Source organism: Peromyscus eremicus, chromosome 10, assembly GCF_949786415.1.
Source record: "Peromyscus eremicus chromosome 10, PerEre_H2_v1, whole genome shotgun sequence".
In the NCBI taxonomy this organism is placed as follows: Eukaryota; Metazoa; Chordata; class Mammalia; order Rodentia; family Cricetidae; genus Peromyscus; species Peromyscus eremicus.
Window position 1 is genome coordinate 25,107,521 of NC_081426.1, and position 24,044 is coordinate 25,131,564.

At 46.1% G+C, this 24,044-nt stretch overlaps 2 protein-coding genes across 2 annotated transcripts in view; both read right to left on the minus strand.

Moving 5' to 3' along the window:
* Thoc5 (THO complex subunit 5) overlaps positions 1–18,492 on the minus strand; it is a 36,648-nt gene extending 18,156 nt beyond the window's left edge. The window contains exons 1-8 of the mRNA XM_059275549.1: positions 18,122–18,492; positions 15,183–15,307; positions 12,734–12,877; positions 11,691–11,804; positions 11,472–11,569; positions 9,772–9,918; positions 2,302–2,416; positions 376–508 (exon numbers count right to left, since the gene is read on the minus strand). Of these exons, the coding sequence (XP_059131532.1) occupies positions 376–508; positions 2,302–2,416; positions 9,772–9,918; positions 11,472–11,569; positions 11,691–11,804; positions 12,734–12,877; positions 15,183–15,284 (853 nt within the window). The 5' untranslated portion in view covers positions 15,285–15,307; positions 18,122–18,492. The remainder of the gene's footprint in view (positions 1–375; positions 509–2,301; positions 2,417–9,771; positions 9,919–11,471; positions 11,570–11,690; positions 11,805–12,733; positions 12,878–15,182; positions 15,308–18,121) is intronic.
* A 1,360-nt stretch (positions 18,493–19,852) lies between these two features.
* The window catches only part of Nipsnap1 (nipsnap homolog 1), a 28,582-nt gene continuing 24,390 nt past the window's right edge, over positions 19,853–24,044 (minus strand). The window contains exons 8-10 of the mRNA XM_059275551.1: positions 23,931–24,025; positions 22,563–22,646; positions 19,853–20,888 (exon numbers count right to left, since the gene is read on the minus strand). Of these exons, the coding sequence (XP_059131534.1) occupies positions 20,824–20,888; positions 22,563–22,646; positions 23,931–24,025 (244 nt within the window). The 3' untranslated portion in view covers positions 19,853–20,823. The remainder of the gene's footprint in view (positions 20,889–22,562; positions 22,647–23,930; positions 24,026–24,044) is intronic.

A 24,044-nucleotide genomic window follows, 5' to 3' on the forward strand; every position in this document is an offset into this window, starting at 1 on the left:
GCAATTCACCAGGAAGTCATGCAGGCTGAGCCTGGGCATGGGAAAGCCTGGGAGTGCTGCCTAGGACCTGAATTCACCAAGCACCCCACCCCTAAACCACAAAGGAGACACTGAGCACCTGAGAGCCTACATAGGCTGCCTGGGCGCTGTACCGAAGAGCTACACAGCCAGGTTCAGAAAGATTCAAAGCCATCCACTCTGAAATGCCCATCACAGGAGTCAAGTCTCAGGCTAGCTGGTTCAAGAGCAAAGAGGAGGCAGCACCTGCCACCTGAGGGCTCCTGGGCAAAGCTGGGGAACTCTCCTGGGCAGGCAGTTCTTCCTCCCTATGGCTCCTTCTCCCACAGCCCCTCCCTGCCCAGCCCCCTCACTCACCGCAGGCCTGCCCATATGCAGTGGCCTGCACGAAGAGCACGTAGAGGGGAGGCGGCAGGTGCCTGGCCGTCTCATACTGCTTGTGCGCCTGGTCGAAGGGCATGAACAGGTATTCCTGCACCGGGAGGGAAGCCTGCAAGCAACAGAGGCACGTTTCAGTCTACCACACGGGTGCTTAGGATCGCTTCGTTTGCTGTTTGTTTGCTTGCTTTGTTTTGTTTTGAGACAGGGTTTCTCTGTGTAACAGCCCTGGCTGTTCTGGAACTCACTGTGTAGACCAGGCTGGCCTTGAACTCACAGAGATCAGCCTGCCTCTGTCGTCGTCGTCGTCCCCCTCCAGTGCTGGGATTAAGGACTCAGGATGCAGAGATAAGCAGATATGAGTTTGAGGCCAGCCTGCTCTACATCAGGAGTTCCAGAACAGCCAGGGCTATGTAGAGAGGCAGAGAGAGGCCCGAACCCAGGGCCTTGTACTTGTTAGGCAAGCACTCTACCACTGAGCTAAATGCCCAACCCCCTCAAGACCCTCTCTCAAAAGACAAAAAAAAAAAAAAAAAAAAAAAAAAAAAAAGAAAGAGAAACAAAACAAAGAAAGGGGAAAAAAGATAAAAGGAATATTCAAGTTTATTTTATGAAACAAAACTACACAGTTGGCAAGGTAACTGTTAATGGTGTGGTATGACTCCAAGTTTTTCACTAAGTACACACAAAACTCATGCATATATATAAAATCTCCATATAGACACACCACAAACCAAAGCACACAAGTGAAATTATACTATGTTCGTTTAGTAATAGATCTTTTATCTAGTTGTCCTACGAGTGTATGCTCTACATGGCCTATCAGGCAGTAAGGTGGTACTACACCTAACACGGAGCAATGCAGAGGGCCTGGAGTGTTGAATACAACCGGAACTGCTAATTCCCATTCTCACCTTCGCTCTCCTGCTCCCCTTCACCTCCATCTCTCCCCTTCTCTCTTTGTGTTGTTTGTTTGAGACAGAGTCTCACTATGTAGACCAGGCTAGTCTGGAACTTCTATGTACACCAGGCTGGCCTCAAGGCATGCACCACCACACCCAGCTTGTTGGTTCTTTGAGAAATAGTCCTGCAATGTAGTCTAAGTAGCCTGAGTCTGCTCTTTATTCATCCCCAGCTGGCCTCAAATTCAGTCTTCCTGCCTCAACTTCCCAGGTCCACTAGCAGCCCGGCTTCATGTTCTTTTTCTCCTATTATCAAGTTTACTAGAAAAATACATTTTTGTTAACAACTCTAATTCCATGTCTAGGAAGGGAAGATGGGCAGACCTTGCCAAGTCCTAGAAAAATGGATTTATAATTTCTCTAGTTCCTCTATATTAGCCATTTATCTTTCTTCATAAAACTAAAGGATTTAGACCAAACCTGGCATCACAAGCAAACAAAAATCAGGTCATATACACAAACTCGTGTGTGTGTGTGTGTGTGTGTGTGTGTGTGTGTGTGTGTGTGTGTATACATACACATTTTATAGATAGACGGGGGTGGGGGGGAGGAAGAGAGGAGGAGGAGGAGAGAGAGAGAGATTCTATATGGGTAAAGTGGAAGCTTTTCAAAGTGAGACAAGTTCCTTTCAGAGTGATCTACTTTTTCACCATCAGCCCCTGAGGTGTCTAGGGAACCTTCCAGCTGTTCTCAGGAAAGGAAGCAAGTTTAAATGCCTAGGGACAGCAGGCTGGTGAGGAGCATGCAGGGAAGGGGTGACCGAACTTAACAAATCTGAGTCATGTTACCCGAGAGCTATGGATAAACAACAGTCCAGAGCCAGGGGCCCAGTGTTCCTTTACTCCAGAACGTAACTCGTCCTTCCCAGAAAGGCATTTCCAGTGTAACCTGACTAGGATGAGGAGGCTCTGTGGCTCTGTGGTGAAGGCAGAGCCACGCTCACCTGCATGATGCTGTTGAGACGAGGCTGCAGGCTGCTCAGATACTCCTTCTTCACCTCAATCTCCTTCAGGATCTTCTCCTTGTTGGACAGACATTCTCGGTACTTCTCTGCCAGCCTACAGGGGCACACAGGGCACTGTCACGAAAGCCTTGCAGGGATACCTCGACATACCTGCTCACTCCCGCACTCTACCTGGAACAGCTGTGACAATTCTAATGACAGCCAGCACTCACTATGTGCCAAGTCCTTCGGTGCACTCCATACAAGCACCATCATACTCAAGTGACCGCATAAATCCTCGAATACGTGGACTTAAACATTTTTATTACATGTATTTATTGTGTATGTGGGGCAGGGAGAGGGCACATGTATTATGGCATGCATGTGAAGGTCAGGGGACAACTGACCTACCATGGGTTTCTGGGGATCAAACTCAAGCTGTCGGCCTTGGCAGCAATTATCCCCTAAGCTACGTCATTGGCCCTTTATGTGAAACAAGGTCAAGCTAGCCTACGAACTCTTGACAAGCTTCCTGCATCAGTCTTCCAAGTGACGAGATTACAAACGGGCCACCATTCGAAGACGACAGACATTTCCTTTTCTTTTCCTTCTCTTTCCTTAGTTCTCATTGAGACAGGGTTTCCCCAAGTTAGACATGGTACCCTTTGTCTTAGTTAGGGTTTCTAGTGCTGTAATAGAGCAACAAGACCACGAGCAACTCAAGGAGGAAAGGGTTACTTCATCTTACAGTTCTGGGAAGTCAGGGCAGGAACTCAAGGCAAGAGCCTGGAGTCCCGAACTGAAAAGGCCGTGGAGGAAGGCTGCTTACTGGCTGGTTCCTCATGGTTTGCTCAGTTTGTTTTCTTCCTTTCTTTGTTTTGTTTTTCAAGACAGGGTTTCTCAGTGTAACAGCTCTGGTTGTCCTGGAACTTACTATGTAGACCAGGCTACCCTTGAACTCGAGATCCGCCTGGTTCTGCCTCCTGAGTGCTGAGATTAAAGGCATGCACCACTGCTGCCAGGCTCAATTTGTTTTCTTATATACCCAAGGACCACCTAAGTAGGGTTAGCACCCACCACAGAGGGCTAGGCCCTTCCACATAAACATTAGTCAAGAAAATGCTCCCCAAGCTTGCCTATAGGCCAATCTTATGGAGGCATTTTCTCAGTTGAGGTTCTTTCCTCTCAGATGACTCTGGCCTTGTGTCAAGTTGACAAAAAATTAGCCAGCATGTGGCTAGAGAGATGGCTCAGTGTTTAAGAGTACTAGCTGCTCTTCCAGAGGACCCAGGTTCAATTCTCAGAACCCACATAACAGGTCACAACCGTCTGTAACTCCAGTTCTAGGGAATCTGTTACCCTCACATTGGCACCGATGCACATAAAAAATAAATAAATATTTTTTGTGTAGTTTTGGTGCCTGTGCTGGATCTCGCTCTATAGACCAGGCTGGCCCTGCTCTGCCTCCTGAGTGCTGGGATTAAAGGAATGTTCCACTGCCACCTGGCATAAATAAATATTTTTAAAAAGAAGATGTAAAGTCATAAAGAAACAATATTAAAAAAAATTAGCTAGCACAACTTAGAACTCGCTTTGTAGCTCAGGCTAGCCCAGCCTCCCAAGAAGCTAGGACTACAGACCTATACTATCAGGCCTAGCAAGAAGATATTTTTAAAAAAGCAAGTTTGAGGATTTTTTTTTTAATTCTTTTTTTTTTTTTAATTTATTTATTTATTATGTATGCAGTGTTCCGACATGTATGCCTACATGCTAGAAGAGGGCACCAGATCTCATCCTAGATGGTTGTCAGCCACCATGTGGTTGCTGGGAATTGAACTCAAGACCTCTGGAACAGCAGCCGGTGCTCTTAACCTCTGAGCCATCTCTCCAGCCCCTTTGAATTCTTAAAAGCATTTACTGAGTGTATCTGGATGCATGAGTACACATGTATATGGATGCCCATTGAGATCAGAAGGTAACTTATGGAAGTCAGTTCTCTCCTTCCACAATGTGGCTCCCAGGGACTAAACTGAGGTCCTCAGGCACGGTGGCAAGTACTTCCAGCCCAAGAAGAGCCTGTTCTTTTAAAACAGTCTCATGTAGTCTAGGCTAACCTTCAACTTCTGATCCTCCTGCCTCCCACGTTCCCCAATGCTTGGATTACAGGGGTACACTGCCACACCTGGTGTTATGCAGGACCAGTGTGCAAACCCAGGGCTTTGTGCACAGTAGGCAAGCACGTCATCAACTGTGCAGGAAAGACTTGAATGTCGATTTAAGCAAGGGCATTTACTTCAGGACGGGTGAGAGACTTAAGGATGTTATTACACCTAATGCGGGTACAGGTTTCTCAGGGGAGCAGCCGGGACTCTCTTATCCCATGACTTGCCCAAAGTGATTCATTCAGCTCAGTTACTCGTCCATGAATCCATGCCTACACCTCTTGAGAGGTTTTGCCCATGAGCACTGGGGGGTACTTCCCTGTAGTCTCTGCACCACATGCTACCTGAGAGGCTAGACCCCAACTTTCCACATATCAGATGAGGTAACTACATGACTTAACGAGACCCACACACTTCGGGAGTGGGGTAGGCAGGAATGGATTCTGAGTCAGACTGTACACAGCAGACAGTTAGGAGAGTGACAGGCCAGCCTACCTGAGCAAAATATTGATACAGACTCCTAAGAAGCATACATCATGTTTACTAAATTCATAACTTGGGCCAAAGGCAAGTACAGAAACAGATGTTTCTGCAATAAAAACAGCAGATGGGCCAATAAAAAGCCCTAGAAATCTCCTACAAATTAGGAGTCAAGTCACCATAATAGAAGGGCTGTATCTATAGAGTACGCAATGAAAAAAGCACATATGTTATAGTCTCAAAAAAAACATGGATCACTAGGCGGCGGTGGCGCACACCTTTAATCCCAGCACTTGGGAGGCAGAGCCAAGAGGATCTCTGTGAATTTGAGGCCAGCCTGGTCTATAGAGTGAGATCCAGGATAGGCACCAAAACTACACAGAGAAACCTTGTCTCGAAAAACCAAAAAAAAAAAAAAAAAAAAGAAAAGAAAAAAAAAAAAAGAAAAACATGGATCACTCTATTTATGATTAGTAAAAATCGATAGTGAACTTCTGCCCTCCGGGGTTCTCCCACTGTGCTGTAAGCCTGTATTTAAGACCTCCTCCCTCCTTCAATAAACGGCATTCGGCATTAAAAAAAAAAAAAAAAAAGAAAAGAATATTAGTATTCATAAAAAAAAGAAAAACAAAAAAAAAAAGAAAAAGAAAAACATGGATGACTCTATTTATGATTAGTTAAAAAAAAAGTCCTAAAACAAGACAAAAAAAAAAGTTAAAAAGTCAGGCACAGTTTCGTACCCCTTAATCCTAGCACTCAGGAGGCAGAAGCAGGTAGATTTGTGAGACCAGCCTTGTCTTTACATAGTGAGTTCCAGGCCAGACAAGGCTATATAGTGAGACCCTGTCTCAAAAAAAAACAAAAACAAAAAAACAAAACAAAACAAAATAAAAACAACCAAACAAACAAAAATATTAAGAAAGAAAAGTTGGTTGGATCTCTGTGAGTTTGAGGCCAGCCTGGTCTACAGAGCTAGTTCTAGGACAGCCAGGACTGTTAAACAGAGAAACTCTGTCTCTAAAAACAAACAAACAAATAAAAAAAAAAGAAAAAGAAAAAGAAAAGTTGAGGGTGCAAGTTACTAACATCAGCCTCCCAAGAGGTTAAGGCAGGGGGATTCCAAATTCAAGGCTTACTTGAGTGACAAAGTAAATGAGTTGTGAGTTTAAGGCCAGCTTGGTCACACAGCAAGGCCCTGTCTCACATGAAAAACAAAAAACAAACTGTAAACAGTCTGGGGCTGTATGCAGCCCAGTGACAGAATACTTGCTCACATGTGTGAGGTTCTGAATTCCAAGTCCAGTACCAAAAACAAAACAAAGTAATTGCAGCCCCAAAAAACACCTTGTAAGGAGCATTATTTATGAGAGTACTATATGGAAACAACCTAAAAAGTCTGAAAGAGGAATGCTTTTGTGATTTTTCCATACCTAGGATTGTGGTACAACCTCCTGAAACAATGTTTACAGAGCATTGTAAGACTAGCACAGGCATATGCTTACAGATGTGGAAAATAAAAATTCCAAGTTCGATCTACATGGCTGGGGATGTAGCTCAGTGGTAAAGCACTTGCTTAATACTAATGAGGCCTTGGGTTGGATCCCCTGAGTTACAGGCAGAGGGTGGGGATTGATTCCTGATTTTCTTTTGTTTTGTCAACTTGACACAAACCAGAGTTATCTAGGAGAGGAACCTCAGTTGAGAAAATGCCTTCATCAGATTGGCCTGGGGGAGGGCCCGCCTACTATGGGCTGGCGGTCCTCAGTTGTATAAAAAGCAGGCTGCGCACGCCAAGGGGGACAAGCCAGTACCAGCATTCCTCCATCGTCTCTGCTCCAGTTAAGGACTCCAGCTTCCTGCCTGGCTTCCCTCAGTGATGGATGTGACCTGAGAGTTGTACACTGAAATAAACCCTTTCCTCCCCAAGTTGCTTTTGGTCACGTTGTTTTATCACAACAATAGAAAAGTAACTAAGACAAGCAAAAAAGGTGTTGATTTAGGAGTTTAAGCTACAATCTAGTCGGTACAGTGCTTGCCTAGCACCACATAAATCCAGATGTGAGAGTGCTTGCCTATAATCCTAGCACTTGGGAGGTGGAGGCAGGAAGAGCAGGAGTTCAAAGTCACCCTTGGTTACACAGTAAGTCTGGATAAAGGCACTTGCTCTGCAAGCCTGATGGCCTGAGATCAATCCCAGAACTCACGTAAAGGTGGAAGGAGAGAACCAACTCAAGTCGTCCTCTGGCCTCCACACACTCATTATGGTACATACACCCACATACATCATGCACACACACAGTAAGAATAGGTAAAATTAAAAACAATATTAGAGCTGGGCAGTGGTGGCGCACGCCTTTAATCCCAGCACTCGGGAGGCAGAGCCAGGCGGATCTCTGTGAGTTCGAGGCCAGCCTGGGCTACCAAGTGAGTTCCATGAAAGGCGCAAAGCTACACAGAGAAACCCTGCCTCGAAAAACCAAAAAAAATAAAAATTAAAAAAATAAAGTAAAATAAAAACAATATTAGGCATCCATGTTGGGCGGTGGTGGTGCTGCGCACCTTTAATCCCAGTACTTGGAAGGCAGAAGCAGGTGGATCTCTGTGAGTTGAGGCCAACCTGGTCTACATCAAGAGTTCCAGGACAGCCAGGCTGGTCTACATCAAGAGTTCCAGGACAGCCAGGACTACATAGAGAAACCCTATCTCAAAAACCCAAAATAAAAATTGTAATCATGTTGGGTGGTGGTGGCGCATGCCTTTAATCCCAGCACTTGGGAGGCAGAGCCACGCAGATCTCTGTGAGTTCAAGGCCAGCCTGGTCTACAGAGGGAGATCCAGGACAGGTACCAAAACTACACAGAGAAACCCTGTCTTGGAAAAAAAAAAAAAAAAAGAAATTTTGTAATCATTTAAAAGGAAAAAAAAATGGATTTAGTTGTCAGTTATTAGCATATTTTTAAATCATATGGATTTGTGTGTATTTGTTGGGGGTATATGTGCATGAGTACGGGTGTCCAAGGAGGACAGACATTGGCTCCCCTGCAGCTGGAGTTACAGGTGGTAGTGAGCCAGGGGATAGGAACCAACCGGGATCCTCTGGAAGAGCGAGTATGCACTCCTAACCACTGAGTCACTTCTCCAGCCCCTCAGGGGTTAAAACTTTAAAGGAAAAAAATTACTTTCATGCCCAGCCATGGTAGTAGCATGCCTGTAGTTCCAACCCCTGGGAAGCTGGGGCAAGAAGAGGCTGGAGCAGTAGTTTGTGGCCAGTCTAGGCAGTCTAGAAAAACCCTGCCTTTGGACATGGCATTTTGAACAGTGTTGAGAATGTTAAAAACTATGGGGACTTTTAGAGGTGGACTGGATATATTTTGCATTACGGAATGGCCATGAACCTATGATAACAAGAGGTAGGAGACTGTGGTCTAAAAGAGACATAGAGAAATGCCTGGTGTCATCTTAACAAAGGATAGGGTTGTGACAGTTAATACTGATCCAACTTGGTAAGATCCAGAATCACGTAGGAGGGCCAGCAAGACGACTCAGCAGCAAAAGCGTTTGCTCAAGCCTGATGATCAGAGTTCAAGTCCCAAAACCCACAGTGGAAGGAACGAAATAACACAGCTGTCTTCTGACCTCCACATGTGAGCACCCCCCCCCACCACACACAATTAGAATCACTTAGGGACGAGCCCCCCGGAATACCGTAGAGGGAGTTTCTTGACTAAGTTAACCGAGGTGGGAAAACTCACTCTAAAAGAGAGTAGCGGGGCTGGACACCTGCTGCTCTGCTCTTGTAGAAGACCGGGGTTCAGTTTCCAGTACCCACCCTCTTTAGCAGCTCACAGCCATTACATGTAACTCCAGTTCTGGGGTGGGGTGGGGTGGGGGGAATCTGATGCTTTCTTTTGGCCCCTGCTGGTCACACACACACACACACACACACACACACACACACACACACACGCGCGCGCGGAGTTAAAATACAGGAAAGCTTTAAAGCGGGTGGCACCACTCCCTGGTCTTGAGTCTTACACTACATGAGAAGAGAAAGCCCGCAGTCAGGAATGCGTTGTTCTCTTCCTGACTAGGAACAAAGGTAAGCCGAGATGAGCCCTTTCCCTCCCGTTGCTTCTGTTAGGGGACTTTGTCACAGAAACAAGGAAAACAACTAATACAGTCACTAACCAAATGGGATTCACTGTGACTTTCATACGTATACATCATCATATCTTGTTATGTCACCCTGCTTTCCTCCATGACCCTCCCCATAATTTCTTACTTCTCACTATAATTTGTGTACGTGTGTGTGCACATGCACACGTGTGATGTACTCATCCGTGCATGCACATGTAGAGACCAGACGTTAATCCAACTGTCTTTGTAATTCTCTGCCTACCTTTGGAGACAGGGTCTCTCACTGAACCTGGAGCTCTCTGATTAGGATAGGCTGGCTGCCTAGAAACTTCGTGGGATCTGCCCATCTCTACACCCCAGACTCAGGCCACTTTATCCAGCTTTTTCACACGCGCTTGGGATCCAAATTCAGGTCCAAACTCTTGCACAAGTTCTTTACCTACTGAGCCATCTGACTCAGCTTACAGTGCAGTTGTTTTTTTATTTCTTTGTGGTGCTGAAAATTGAGCCAAGAGCCTTGGGCATGGTGGGCAAACATCTGAGCCCAGAGAGAGGCCAGTCAAGTTGGAATAATCCAGTGTGAGTTAATAAGGACGTGGATTTGGTCCTGGAGACCATTCTGTCTAACCCTGGGTCATGACCCAGCACTGCCACCGTGTGGTTAACGAGGTCAGGAAGGAGGAAGCACTACCTCTTCCGCTGCTCCAGCTCCCAGTCCAGACGTGCCAAGGTCTGTTGGTGAGGGTCTCCCATGGTGATTTCGGCCTTGCTGATGTTTGGTGGAGCCTCTGTATAAAATTCCTCTAAACTGACCAGATCGATTTCTTCATGCTTTGACCTATAAGCAAGAACTAAGTTATGGGGCAGCCATTTTCAGGACCCCAAATTGTGGCTTCGCGGGGGCAGTTGTTCAATTTACCCCTATGCAGCCCTGCCTACAGCTACTTGAGATCGTGGAATTCCCTCAGCAAATGCTCAATGACAGACATTTCAGTATGACGAGAGGCTATTAGTGACATACCACGAGGTCATTTGCCCATGCTGCCCAACCTATTTACCCATGAGTTAGCTGAAGGCTTGAGAAGGATGCTTAATGAATTCACAGATGTCTCCTGGCTGAACAGGAGATGTACCGGCTAAGAGACTCAGGATCACCATAGCCTAGGCTTATGCCGTCACGGTGAAACCGAGACATGACATGTCACCCTGGAGGAACAAACCTAAGAGTCTACACCTAACTTTAAGACATTTCATGAATAAGCATAAGAAGAGAAAAGACCACACTGGCAGGACTGGATGTGGGAAAAATCTAGAGGCTTTAATTTCTGCTTGTTTATGAATATCCTTACAAAAGAAAAGCTTGGTTCTCTGCTGGGTTAATGCAGCTAAGTGCTCAGGTCCTGGAGAAATAAGCATCAGCGCCATCACACACTAATGAGAACCACGCCAGGCGGTGATGGCACACACTTGTAATCCCAGCACTCAGGAGGCAGAGGCAGGTAAATCTCTGTGAGTTCCAGGCCAGCCTGGGCTACAGAAGTAAGTTCTAGGACAGTCAGGGCTACACAGAGAAACCCTGTCTACAAAAACCAAAAAATAAATAAATGAGAACCTATTACATGCTATCCTCACTTCATCTAGTTCTTCTTTTTTTTTTTTGTTTTTGTTTTTGTTTTTTCGAGACAGGGTTTCTCTGTGTAGTTTTGCACCTTTCCTGGAACTCACTTGGTAGTCCAGGCTGGCCTCGAACTCACAGAGATCCACCTGGCTCTGCCTCCCGAGTGCTGGGATTAAAGGCATGTGACACCACCGCCTGGCTCTTTTTCCATTTTTCAAATGTGTCCAAGATCACACAGTTAGTGAGAGGCAGAGGCTGGATGCTAACTCCAGAGCCCATGATCCTTTTCTGTGGCCACCCGCCCGAGTTCCACTATATTATGAGTTTGCCAATTTCTATCTAAGCAATGATTAGAGAGGAGGGCATCCCATTCTTTCATGCTGTTTTTATACATTTTCAACTGTCATAGTATCAAAAATAGCACTGGAGAGAGAGATGCTGACCAACAGGTACATTATTTTTTCAATAGGACAATAGGTACTGGTATTCTATAGCACAGTAGGTGAATATAATAGCAATACATGTTGAGGAGAAAGAATTGCTTTTAACAAGTGCTGAGCCCAAAATGCAAAAGGGTCAGAGGCTTTCACAGTTCTTTGTGTAGTTTGGAAGGACTGCTTGAGCTTCTCCTGCTCAAAGTAATCTACTGACTCTTTCCCCAACCCTGCAGTCTTCTAAGCTGCTGATGCTCCTATAAAGGGATGGCTCACACTGGCCTATGCAAGAACAAGCAGTACCACATGCGTGTCAAAGCCCTGTCCTCCCAAACTCACTTGAACTCCAGACATTTGGTGATCTCCTTCTGCAGGTGCATCACTTCATAGAGCAGGTTCTGTAGCTGCAGGTGGTAGGCATCAACTTTCTGCTTGGCCTGAAGGAAGACGAGGTGAGCAGGACAATTTGGGGCTGGACTGAGCATCAGCAAAGTCAGAGAAGGGATGAAGGGTTGATTAAAGAGAGGACAGACAGGAGGGATGAGAAGTCAACTCTACCTCATGGGTCTGATCTCTTCCTTTCTTTAACCGGATATGGGCTAATCGGTTAAGCTTCTTTAGAGTCATGAAATGCACACAGCTCTGGATCCTTCGCTCTTCAATTTCGATGGCCTGTGCACAAAGAAAATGGTAAAGATCACCAACAGATGACAGCTTGGTTCCCTTCAGAACCTAGGCGCTGCCAAACCAACTCCATCATCCAGGGCCATAAAAAGGACTCCACAGGGAGCCTAGAACAGTAAGAAATGTCATGAAAGAAACAGAAGACTAAGGCCACGCATAATGACACATGCCTTTAACCTCAGCACTCAGAAGACAGAGGCAAGAGTTCAGTGCCAGCCTGGTCTACACAGGGAGTTTCAAAGACAAAGGAATGTAGGAAGGAAGGGAGGGGGGAGGGGGGGAGGGAGGGAGGGAGGGAGGGAGGAAGGAAAAAGAAATGCAACCAGTTCTCATAATACCTACACCTACTGATCTCATGGAGACCCTCACCACAGCAATGCCATACCATAAAATTTGGCCTCTATAAATAATTTAAATGATAGTAATAAAAATAATAGCTATAAAGCTTGGTTATAATAATAGAGCTATAGAATGTAATAATCTTAATAATGGTCAACATACATGAAAGTAAGTAAGACTGATGGGAAAAAAGTGAATTCTTTAACTCACCCATCTACTTTTTAGATACACTTTTTAGTTTTATATCTGCTTGACTAATTCATTTAACATCCATGATAATTTCATTTTGGGCCCTGTAATTTACTTGCACAAACTTCTCAATACTTAGCAAAATGCCTGACATGTAAGTCGATAATATCAAAGTCATAGAAAAAAGTTATCTTGTACTTTCAATACTATAATGGGAGATTGAGTTGCTATGACAAATTATAACAAATGAATAGGCATATCTCTGGATCCTCTAGACCCCAACCCTAATCACGTGGGACAGAGGACAAGATCAGGAAGAAACTCATGACCACAAGAGAAGCTCCAGTTGTACAGACACACCAGGTGTGGCATGCAGCCTTTCTCCTTACCACATCCTTGCTGCCCTTGCTCTTCAGGTCCTGGATCTCGGCCATCAACCTTTGCAGCTCCTGGCAAGTGTACTTGTACAGCTCATAGTCTCTGCCAGGGTCCCGCAGGTCAACCTCAGCCTCCTCACTGTAGTATTTGCCTTCCTGTGGAAGAAAGAAGAGAGGTCCTGGGTAGATGGTGAGAGTCTCCCTGCCAGGATCACAAACAATAAGAATGAGAACCTTCGTTATGTAAGAACATTACAATTGCCGGTATGAGACCAGTCTGGTCTCCCTCCTGATTCCAGGCCAACTGGGACTACACAATGAGATACTGTTTCACAAAACAGAACATTATAAGGAAATCCCAAATCAGGCCATTTATGGAATTAGTCTTTTTTTTTTTTTTTTTTTTTTTTTTTTTTTTTGGTTTTTCGATACAGGGTTTCTCTGTGTAACAGCCCTGGCCATCCTGGAATTCACTCTGTAGACCAGGCTGGTCAATAATTTACTTTAATATTTAAAATTATGTATATGTGTGTATCTGAGAGTGGTTATGTGCATGTGGAAGCCAAAGGCATTAGCCACTCTGGGAGCTGGAGCTATAGGTGATTTAAGCCACCAAACACAGGTACTAGGAGCTTAATTTAGGTCCTCTATAAGAGGACTTAATTGAGTTCTTCATTGCTGAGGTATTTCTCCAGCCCTAAAAGGTTTCTCTTGTTTTCAAAATAGAAACCTCTGTCTCTTTTTGATTACAGAGTAATGCATGCCTGATGTCAAGAATTCAGAAAAGAGAAATATCAAAAACAAAGTAAAACACGACCTGTGGGTCACCATGATGACCTGAGTTCTGGACTGACATCACTGAAGAGATAACTCCTACAGCTGTCCTCTGATTATTATTATTATACGTTCAGCATGGCACACAAGTGCCACATACCCTAAATACATACCACACATTTTCTTAATTGCCTATCACTTCACATCTCAGCCCAAAACAACCTCACTGTGAATACTGTGGATTTTTATTTTATTTTCAAACAAGATAGGACCACATTGTCCATGCTGATCAAGGAAATTTCTCATCCAAATAAACATAGATGTTTGCCTCAATAAATAAGGTAAAGATTGGCCAAGGAAGATACCCAATATCAACTGTGAGCCTGCAGACACAAACACACAATGTGTGCATACACACACAAACATGTGCACCACACACATACAAAAAGTTAAACAGCACTATTAGCCAGGGATTGTGGCATATTCTATAATCACAGCACTTGGAAGATTGAGGCCGGACAATGCTGACTTCAAGCCAGCTTGGACTATAGCACAAGACCTAAAAACAAACAAATCAGCAATGCTGTGATCAGTGGGGAAAAAAAAATCTCTACATTAATTTTGATTTCCTAAAACGAAGGGAAAAAACTGTTGTTTCATTTTCCTTTACTTTATTATTTCCATAAATTCCATTTATATGGATTAGAATTAATTCAGAGGGTCTGGAGTAATAGCTCAGTGGTGAAGAACACCTGCTGCTCCTGCAGAAGCTTCAGTTCCCAGCAACTACACAGTGACCCACAACTGTCTGTTAACTCCAGTTCCAAGGGAACCAGCACCCTCTTCTGGTCTCTGCAGGGACTGTACACATGATGCAGGCAAAAAACTTAAACACATAAAAATCTTTTTTTAAATGAGTTCTGGATTGTAAAAGAGGACCTGTTTTCTGCACTTGTTTATAAGTCTTTGCCTGGGCTGGAGGGACGGCTCAGCAGTTGAGAGCACTGGCTTCTCCTCCCAAGGCCCTCAGCTACATAGCAAATCTGAGGCTAAGCTGGGCTATCTGAGACCTATCTCAACAAACAAACAAAACAAAGCAAAAAAATCCTACATTCTGCCAGGCAGTGGTGGTGCATGCCTTTAATCCCAGCACTCGGGAGGCAGAGCCAGGCGGATCTCTGTGAGTTTGAGGCCAGCCTGGGCTACAGAGTGAGTTCCGGGAAAGGCACAAAGCTACACAGAGAAACCCTGTCTCAACGCCCCCGCCCCAAAAAAAAAATCCTACATTCTAAGTCATGAATCATCTTGATAGATTCCAGGACAGAGAAATAGATAAAAGGAATAGAAAACCCCACTGATGACAAGTGTTCCTTGGCCACAGAAGTCCTGTGGGCACATGATTCTGGTACCAAGAATGAAATCTCTCAGGATCTCTAGAGCTGTGCAATTAGTGCCAACCTTAGGATGGTAGGGAAGCTGGGAACAGCATGCTGGAACATGCTCTCTGTGCAGACACTAATCATATCCAGTGGGCTTGCACCTGCTGTGAACGTTCATCTTTTGTCCACTCACAGGAATTCTAGTCACCTGGTCTGGACATGTGACCCTGAGCTCCTGCACACTCGCGGGCAGTTATTTGGCCACAGTCCGCAGTTTCTCAGCAGCACGGAACCCTGGCTAATCTCACCTGCTCAGCATCAGTTCGGTTCCGTTTCCCCTCAGTCGGGGTTCCGTCACTTCGGATCACCTTGGGTTTCCTTTTTTTGCTGGATTCTGATGATGATGACATTGTTGTTCTTCCAGGTCAGAGAGCTACTAAGAAGAGAAAGTTTAGCCGGGCGGTGGTGGTTCACGCCTTTAATCCCAGCACTCAGGAGGCAGAGCCAGGCAGATCTCTGTGAGTTCGAGGCCAGCCTGGGCTACCAAGTGAATTCCAGGAAAGGCGCAAAGCTACACAGAGAAACCCTGTCTCAAAAAACAAAACAAAACAAAACAAAAACAAAAAAAAACAAAAAACAAACAAAAAAAAAAAAAGAAGAGAAAGCTTTTAAAGATTTCCCAGAGGGGCTGGAGAGATAGCTCTGCGTTTAGGAGCACTGTGGCTTTTCCAGAGGACCCAGGTTCGACTCCCAGAACCCACCTGACAGTTTATAACCATCTAGAACTATGGTTCCAGGGCACCCGATGCCCTCTGACCTCGGTAAATACCAAGGGCATACATGGTGCACAGATATACATGTTGGCAAAACATATACACTTAAAAATAATAATTTAAAAATACATTGTATGATGACAGCATGAAATCTGTAGGCAAATGGATGGAACTAGAAAATACCACTCTGAGTGAGGTAACCCAGACCCAGAAGGACAAACATGGTATGTACTCACTTATAAGTGGATACTAGATATAAAGCAAAGAACAATCAGACTGCAACCCACAGAACCAGGGAGGCTACATAGCAGGGGGGACCCTAGGATGACTGTGGCTTATAAAAAGTTTTTGTTTTATTCAATCACTGGGCAAGCATCAGTGAAACATTTCACTATTAGGATAAGAATTTGTACTACCCGGGCGGTAGTGGCACACACCTGTAATCCCAGCACTCGGGAGGCAGAGGCAGGGGGATCTCTGTGAGTTCGAGGCCAGCCTGGTCTACAGAGCTAGTCCAGGACAGGCTCCAAAGATACAGAGAAACCCTGTCTCAAAACACACACACACACACACACACACACACACACACACACACACACACACAAAAAAAAAAAAAAAAAAAGAATTTGTACTGTATCAAGCTGATGATAGAAAAAAAAAATACATTGTATGAAATTTTCAAAGATGGCTCAGCAGTTAAGAGCACTGGCTGCTCTTCCAGAGAACTCAGGTTCAATTCCCAGTACCCGAATGGCAGCTCACAACTGTCTGTAACTCCAGTTCCAATGGATCTGACACACTCATACAGATGTGCATGCAGGAAAAGCACCAATGCATATAATACTAAAAGAAATAAATAATTTTAAAAAAGAGGAGAAAAAGAAATGTCAGTGAAAGAGCTTTTTTAAAAAAAGAGTTATTTATTATGTGTACAGTGTTCTGCATGCATGCCTGCACACCAGAAGAGAGCACCAGATCTCATTACAGATGGTTGTGAGCCACCATGTGGTTGCTGAGAATTGAACTCAGGACCTCTGGAAGAGCAGCCAGTGCTCCTAACCAGTGAGCCACCTCTCCAGCCCAAGAGCTGATTCTTAACAAAGACAAACCAGATAGCCAAACTCTTAGCCAAACTAACCAAGAGAGAGAGAAGACCTAAATTAATTGACATTAGAACTAAAAACAGGATTCTAATGAAATTCAGAGGCTCATTAGGGAACACTTCAAAAGTCAGAAAGGATTTCCTAGAGTCAGGGGTTGGAAAGATGGCTCAACAGTTAAGAGCAGGTACTGTTTTGCAGAGGACCTCAGTTCAGTTCCTACATTGGGTAGCTCACAACCATCATAATAAAAATAAAAGTTTTAAGATTTTCCAGAATTGCCAAGCAGTGGTGGCACACACCTTTAATCCTAGCAGGGATTTATTTGGGATGGAATGGCAGGCGGATCTCTGTGAATTCGAGGCCAGCCTGGTCTACAGAGCAGATGCCAAGACAGCCAAGACTGTTACACACAGAAACCCTCTCTTGAAAACACACACATACACCAGATTTTCCATAATTAAGCTGGGCATGATGGTGCATACCTTTAATCTCAGCACTCAAGAGGCAGAAGCAGGAAGATCTCTGTGAGTTTGAGGCCAGGGTAGCCAAGCTACATGGAGACCCTGTCTCAAACAGACAAACCAACAAGATTTTCCAGAATTTGACTTGGAGACCTTCCTGCCTCACCAGTGCTGAGATTATATGTGTGAGTGACCATGCTGTGCTATCCCTTTTCAATTAAAAAAAAAAAAATTCTGGCCAGGTGTAATGGTGAACACCTTTAATCCCAGCACTCCACGGGTGGGGAGCAGAGGCAGGCGGATCTTTGTGAGGACAGCCTAGTCTACGTACTGAGACACGGTCTCAAAAATGAAAATCACAAAGAAAAATTTTGATTGCTTGCTCACAATAAACTTTGGAGGTAGCGGCTGGAAGATGAGAAGTTCAACATCATCCTTTGCTACATAGGGGGTTAAAGGTCAGCATGGACTACATAATAAAATCCTGTCTCCAAGGAAAAAATGGAGGGAGGATGGGCTGAGCCCGGCACAGTGGTACACATCAGTAATCACAACACTTGAGAGACTGAGGCAGGATCTTCGCGAATGTGGAGCCAACAGGGGGAGCTCCCGGCCAGAATGGACTACAGTGACTGCATTTAAAAGCTTCATTAAAACAGGGCAGGTGGTACCTCACTGCCCAAGCCTTTGCAGTGTAACTTCAAAATTTTTTTTTCTTTTTCTTAAAAATAAGTAAGATATTTAATGAAACAAACGAAGTCAGGGCAGCTAGCTAGGAAACAGAGGGGACATCAGAAAGAAAAACCAAGTCTCCCTCCACTCCAAACGTCCACATCTCACGCTCTCAGCCTTTATGCTCCCGCAATATAATGCACTAATTTTTCTTCACTACGACCCCTTGGAGTCTTACGCGGCGCGTTAGGTGGAGAGAGCGCGTGTCTCTCAGAGGGCTTCGGGCGGCTGCGAGTGACAGTTAATCAAGTGGCGGGCTCATCTGACAAAAGCCACAAAGGTGGCACCGGAAACCTGGGGAATCCCAAACGTCAACGGGAGCGTTTCCCCCCGACACGAAAGGACCGCACGCAGGGTGGTATCACTACCCCTGCCATCAGCACCGTCCGGAGACTACAAGGATGCTGCTCCGGGTAGTTCCCAGGAGAGGAAAACAGCCACGCGCCCTGGGGGAAGGCGCCAGGTGAGGACCCCAGCCCGGGGAATACGCGTGGTGCGGACCGCACCTCAGACCCCGCGCGCCCGGCGCCACCAGCAACCCCAGCCCGCACCATCCTATCCCCGCTCACCACAATGGACCTCACGCCTTCCAGCCCGGCAGCCACTTCCGGCTCGCGACCATAGAGAAGCGGAAGAAAAGAGCTACTAGCCGGAAGTGAGACACCAAGCCAGAGGCAGCTTGGGAAGCAAGGAAGGGGCGTGTACGCGGCTGGGAAACTTTTCTGATCGAAAACTGGGAAAGGCTGCAATGAGGACCAAGAGCTTGTGCTCCGTTCCCCTTCGCCAACGCGAAAGCAGTGGGCCCTCTGCCGAGTCACTTGAATTTGTGGTATGCTCAAGGAAGCAAGAGGGTCGCTGTGCCTTAGTTTGGACCCTAGTGGATTTGCCTCCTGACTTTATGTTGCACTGGCTGGCGGTGAACACTGTAGATCAGGCTGATCTCTAACTCACTGACATCCACCCTCCGCACTGGAACGTGTCACCATGCCCGTCCAGCTCTAACTTGACTTTTGGGATTTTTTTGTTGTTTTTCTTTTTCTTTCTTTTTCTTTTTCTTTTTTTTTGGTTTTTCGAGACAGGGTTTCTCTGTGTAGCTTTGCGCCTTTTCCTGGAACTCACTTGGTAGCCCAGGCTGGCCTCGAACTCACAGAGATCCACCTGGCTCTGCCTCCCGAGTGCTGGGATTAAAGGCGTGTGCCACCACCGCCCGGCTCTTTTTTTTTTTTTTTTTTTTTTTTTTTTTGAGACAGGGTTTCTCTGTGTAATTTTGGTGCCTGTCCTGGATCTTGCTCTTTAGACCAGGCTGGCCTCGAACTCACCAAGATCCACTTGGCTCTGCCTCCTGAGTGCTGGGATTAAAGGCGTGCGCCCCTACCGCCTGGCTAATTTAACACTATCAGAGTCAATACATCAAAGGCAGCACTAAATTAGTAGGGACATAATCCCCTATCACACGTGTTCCCCCTTCACATAAGTGCATCACTGTTTCCCCAGGACAAAAATCGCTATTCTAATGCAGTATTTGAAAACATCGGGTGAGCCGGGCAGTGGTGGTGCACGCCTTTTAAGCCCAGCACTCGGGAGGCAGAGCCAGGTGGATCTTTGTGAGTTCGAGGCCAGCCTGGTCTACAAAGCGAGTTCCAGGACAGGGACCAAAACTACACAGAGAAACCCTGTCTCAAAAATCCAAAGGGAAAAAAAAAAAAGAAAAAGAAAACGTCAGGTACTTCCGGAGCAAATCCTGCTTGTTTGGGGCTTGAAACGTGTATGAATACCTGGTTGCGCAAAAACAGCTCCTCTTGCCCTGGGGTGAAATGAAGATGTCTTCCCTAAGAGATCAAGGGCGCCCTGAAAACTGCCCTGCCTTAGACGACAGCTGAGTCCTTGCAGATGAAGACACCACCACAACTTACAGTAAATATTTAATTTGGTCCCATCAACTATCCCAGTACATTTTCCTGCTATGGTAGCAAAACCATGCTAAGCAGGGGTTCATGAGGTATGGGGGTCATTGAGGAGACCCCAGAATCACTGAACCCACTCCACAGGCCTGGTGGTTCTGCAATATGAGGGTCTGGCTGGCAGAATGTCAATGTGGGGAAGAAGGAATTCAAGACGGGAATATAGGTCTCAGCCTGTATTTTTGCTTGTAGGAAGGAGGAAGTGCAGAAGAGCTGGAACACATATTCAGGTTTCAACCGCATTATGCAGGAAAAAGTGGCTAAGCCTCTCTTCGGGTCCTTTCCCTAAGGTCTCCTGTCATCTCTGTTCTTTCAATTCTGTGTTTCAAACCCAAAAGCTGAGTCCTGTGTTCCAGCTTCTTCTGGGTTCCTGCTTTATGTCTGTCTCATGTATCCAAATCCTTCTCCCTCCCATCCTTTCTCAGCCCTTCTGAGTAGAATTCTGGGCCTCCTCCTGACTTTGATGACTTCAGTGATTATGGCAGTTCCAGGTTTTTAAGGCTCAGACTTGCTTTTTTAATAGAGACCAGGGATTTCCTGGAGGCCATACCTGGTCTGATACCTCTTCACACCCCACCTCTTAACTTCTTATCATGCCACCTGGGAGGAAACTAAGCCATGTCCACAGTGTTAGCTGGGGACGTGATGGCCTGGAGATGAGGAGTCTCAGGGAAATGTGTGAATGCATAAAAGGCTGCTAGTCTTCATTTGGGAAATTAAAAACTTCTGGCAGGGGAGAGTGGAGGGACAGGTATAGACAGAACTCTAAGTTCTCAGAAAACACCATCCTTTCCAAGCTGAACACAACCCATCAGAATTCTTCCAGAGCTGAGAGACAACTCTGCCAGCAGGCCCAGGAGCTCCTCTGTTCCAGGTTACTCCAAAGGAGAAAGGGAAGGCGGTGGAGACAGTGCCAGCCTCACTGGAGAGGAGAGATCTTCAGAGGGATCATGATTCGTGACTCCATGTGTCGCACCAAGGGGACTATGGAGAGAGAAGCGGAGGTTACAGGGTGCCTGAGACAGACCAAGTACACTTGGTTCCTGACCAAAAACTCACAAAACCTGTGATGGGAAGAAGTCCCTGCTGTCAGCTGAGAAAGGCTTATAAGACAGGATTTCGGTGGTAACGAGCTGAATATTGTACCATTTCTGTTCATTTTCTATGTATGTGAAAAGAAACTAGCAGAGGGCTAGAGAGGCAGCTGGGTGGCAGTGCACCTGCCTAGCGTATGGAACCCTTGGATTCTGTCCTCGCTTCCAAAGCAACCAAAACACACTAAGCCTAATAATATACAAGCAAGGACAGATTAAGGACAACATAGGGAGATATGAAGAAAAATAATTCTAAGGCCAGAGGTGTGGTTCTGTGATGAGGTGAATGTTGTGAGGTCTTGGATTCAATCCCCAGCATCAAAAACAGCAAACAAAAATAAAAGAGAACTACAATGGTCTACACTGGCAAGGTAAGAGCTTAAGGGTTGAGGTTTGATTCAGTGTGGCTGCCCCTCATTCAGCTAGGGAGGCCATGCCCATGGGGGTAGGGGTGTCAAGAGAAAGTCCCCAAGAGGTAAGTTCTTTTTAAGGATTTTATCTATTTTTCTAACAATATTTATAAGTCTACATGTGGGTATGTGCACATGAGTACAGTGCCCATGGAGGTCAGAAGAAAGTGGCAGAGCTGCTAGGGTGGGAATTACAGGCAGCTGTGAGCCTCCCACGCTGGGTACAGGGAACTGAACTTGGATCCTCTCTAATGAACTTGGATCCTCTCTAAGAACAGTATGTAAGCTTAGCCACTGAGCCATCTCTCCAGCCCAGAGTTTAGATTCTTGCTTCCTGTGCTTAACTTGTGTAGACAAATCCCCACAAGCCTAGTTCCCAGGAGGTTGGGAGAAGCTAACTAGGCATTTCTATTGTGTCCAGTGGATGCCAGTACTGTCAGCTGGGACCACAGCTGGCATAGCAAGGCTCATGCACCTACTTCAGCAGACATACTGTTGCCCACACCAAGTAGCCATGTGGAAGATTAACTGTAAACTCCTCAAGGTCTGGGACAGAATCTTGTTTATTTATAGGCCTGTACTACCCACCCACCACAGTTTCACAGAGTGAAGACTCAGTCATTATCTGCTGACTCTGGGTTTCTAGCAGTGGCCACACTTTGAGGAAAAAGTTGCTCAAAAAATTTGCTGCGTGTTTTGATGGTAGATAGGGCAAAGCATTCCATGCATAAACTCTCAATGCCCTCCCTGCAGCAGAGACAGGAAGCAGCAGCCTCTGTAAGGTGCAGAGCTGACCCCGGGGCACATCTCATATAGGGATCACCTGCCTGTGTGATCTTAAAGCCTCAGGACGGATTGTATCATGTGGAATGTGCATCACAAGACAAAACCCCACTACCGCATGTCAAAGTAAGTTCCCACTTGGGCACAGCGGTACATGCCAGCAATCCCAGCAACATGGAAGACTGAGGGGAAAGGTCCACCAGGATGAGCTTGGGCAGTACAGCAAATGGGGGTGGGAACCAAACAAGACAGTGCGTTCCCACACTAGAGGTAATCAAGTGATGCTAGCTGGCCTTGCAGAGACCTGCGTCCTCAGGTCTCCCAGCAGACCACTTGCAAAGGCACCAGAGACCTGCAGAGGAGACACTCACCTGTATAGTAGACATTTTCATCCCAGCCCCTCTTCCTCCAGGCTGCATTTCGAGTCTCCTCTCGAGACTGCAGATCTTTGTAGGCTGTGAGAAAGACACAAGCTCATTCCTCAGAGAATCGGATCCCTTCCTCCGCACAAAGACCCTTCCATTGCCCAAACCCTGCCCTACTATCTCTTCGTCCCCAGATGCCTCCTTAGACTGTCAGCCAACACTGCTGTCAATAGCATTCAGTCACACATATTAAAATGAATAATTTCCACTGGGCAGCGGTGGCACACACATGTACAAAGGCCCTGTGGTAGGGATTTAGGGTTTTGAAGCATATATATTTCCAGTCTCAAACTCTCCTGTAGACTCCTTATCTGGTGCCCACGTGACATTTCTAGTGGGGAGCATCTGTATCTTACAATGTTTATTGCATTTATTTATTCAGGGTGAGGAGTATGTGGAAGTCAGAAGGTAATTGCAGAAGTCAGATCACTCTGGCCATGTGGATCCTGGGAATCAAACTCAGGTTGTCAGGCTTGGTGGCAAGTGCTGACTGGCCCAACACCGGCATACTAAATATAACCCTCCCAGAGGCCACAATTACACTCCAATCCCATGACTTAGCTCCTCTCCTAGACCGCCTTCTCGGAGAACAGGACACACAGCTGCTTAGGGAAGAGTCCGAATGCTCGCCTTACCCTCTCCTTTCTCCTCCAGCAATTCATTCTCAATCCCATCAATTCGATGTTTAGACCAATGAATCTGTCTGAGCACACCACTGCCACTACCTGAAGCCAGCCCATGCCCACTTGCCTGCCCTAATGTAAGCATCTTCCCATGGCCAGTTTCCAACCTTGCTTCCCTACCAGGCACAGACTGATATGCTGCTGCTGCCTCCTCCTACCACATCCATGATAAACCCCAGCTCATTCCCACGGCCTTCGAGGCCCAGCCTGATCTGATGGCTGGCCTCCTCCATCCATCCATCCATCCATCCTGTCTACCACACTCTTCCCGTTCCCTCCATGCCCGCCTCCTTTCCACTCATCGAAGGCCTCCTCACATGCTGTTCTGTCTGCTCGCCACTGCCTCCAGCAGTCCCTAGCTGGCTTCCTCATCCTTCAGCTCAGGACTGGTATTTTACCCTTCAGAGGGACCTTGTCTATCCAAGCCACTAAGGTCCCTTGCTTCTTTCTGCTGTCCTCCCCTGCCTGGTCTCCCACACAGCATCTGTCATGTGAAATTGAGTCCTTTTTGCTAGTGTGTCTGAGGGTGCATCTCCCTCTGCTAGGATGTGAGAGCAATAGGAACACAGATGCATCCTCTTTTTGTGAGGTGACGGGACAAACAGGGCCTCCGGGAGTGTCTCCAACCTACCCCATAGGTGGTGTACCACGTAGAGCTCTCCTATTTGTGAAAAGAAGCCTCCCACTGCCTCCTGGTTCTCTTGACGGTACTTGATGGCTCGAGCCCTGGAGATAGCAGAGAACA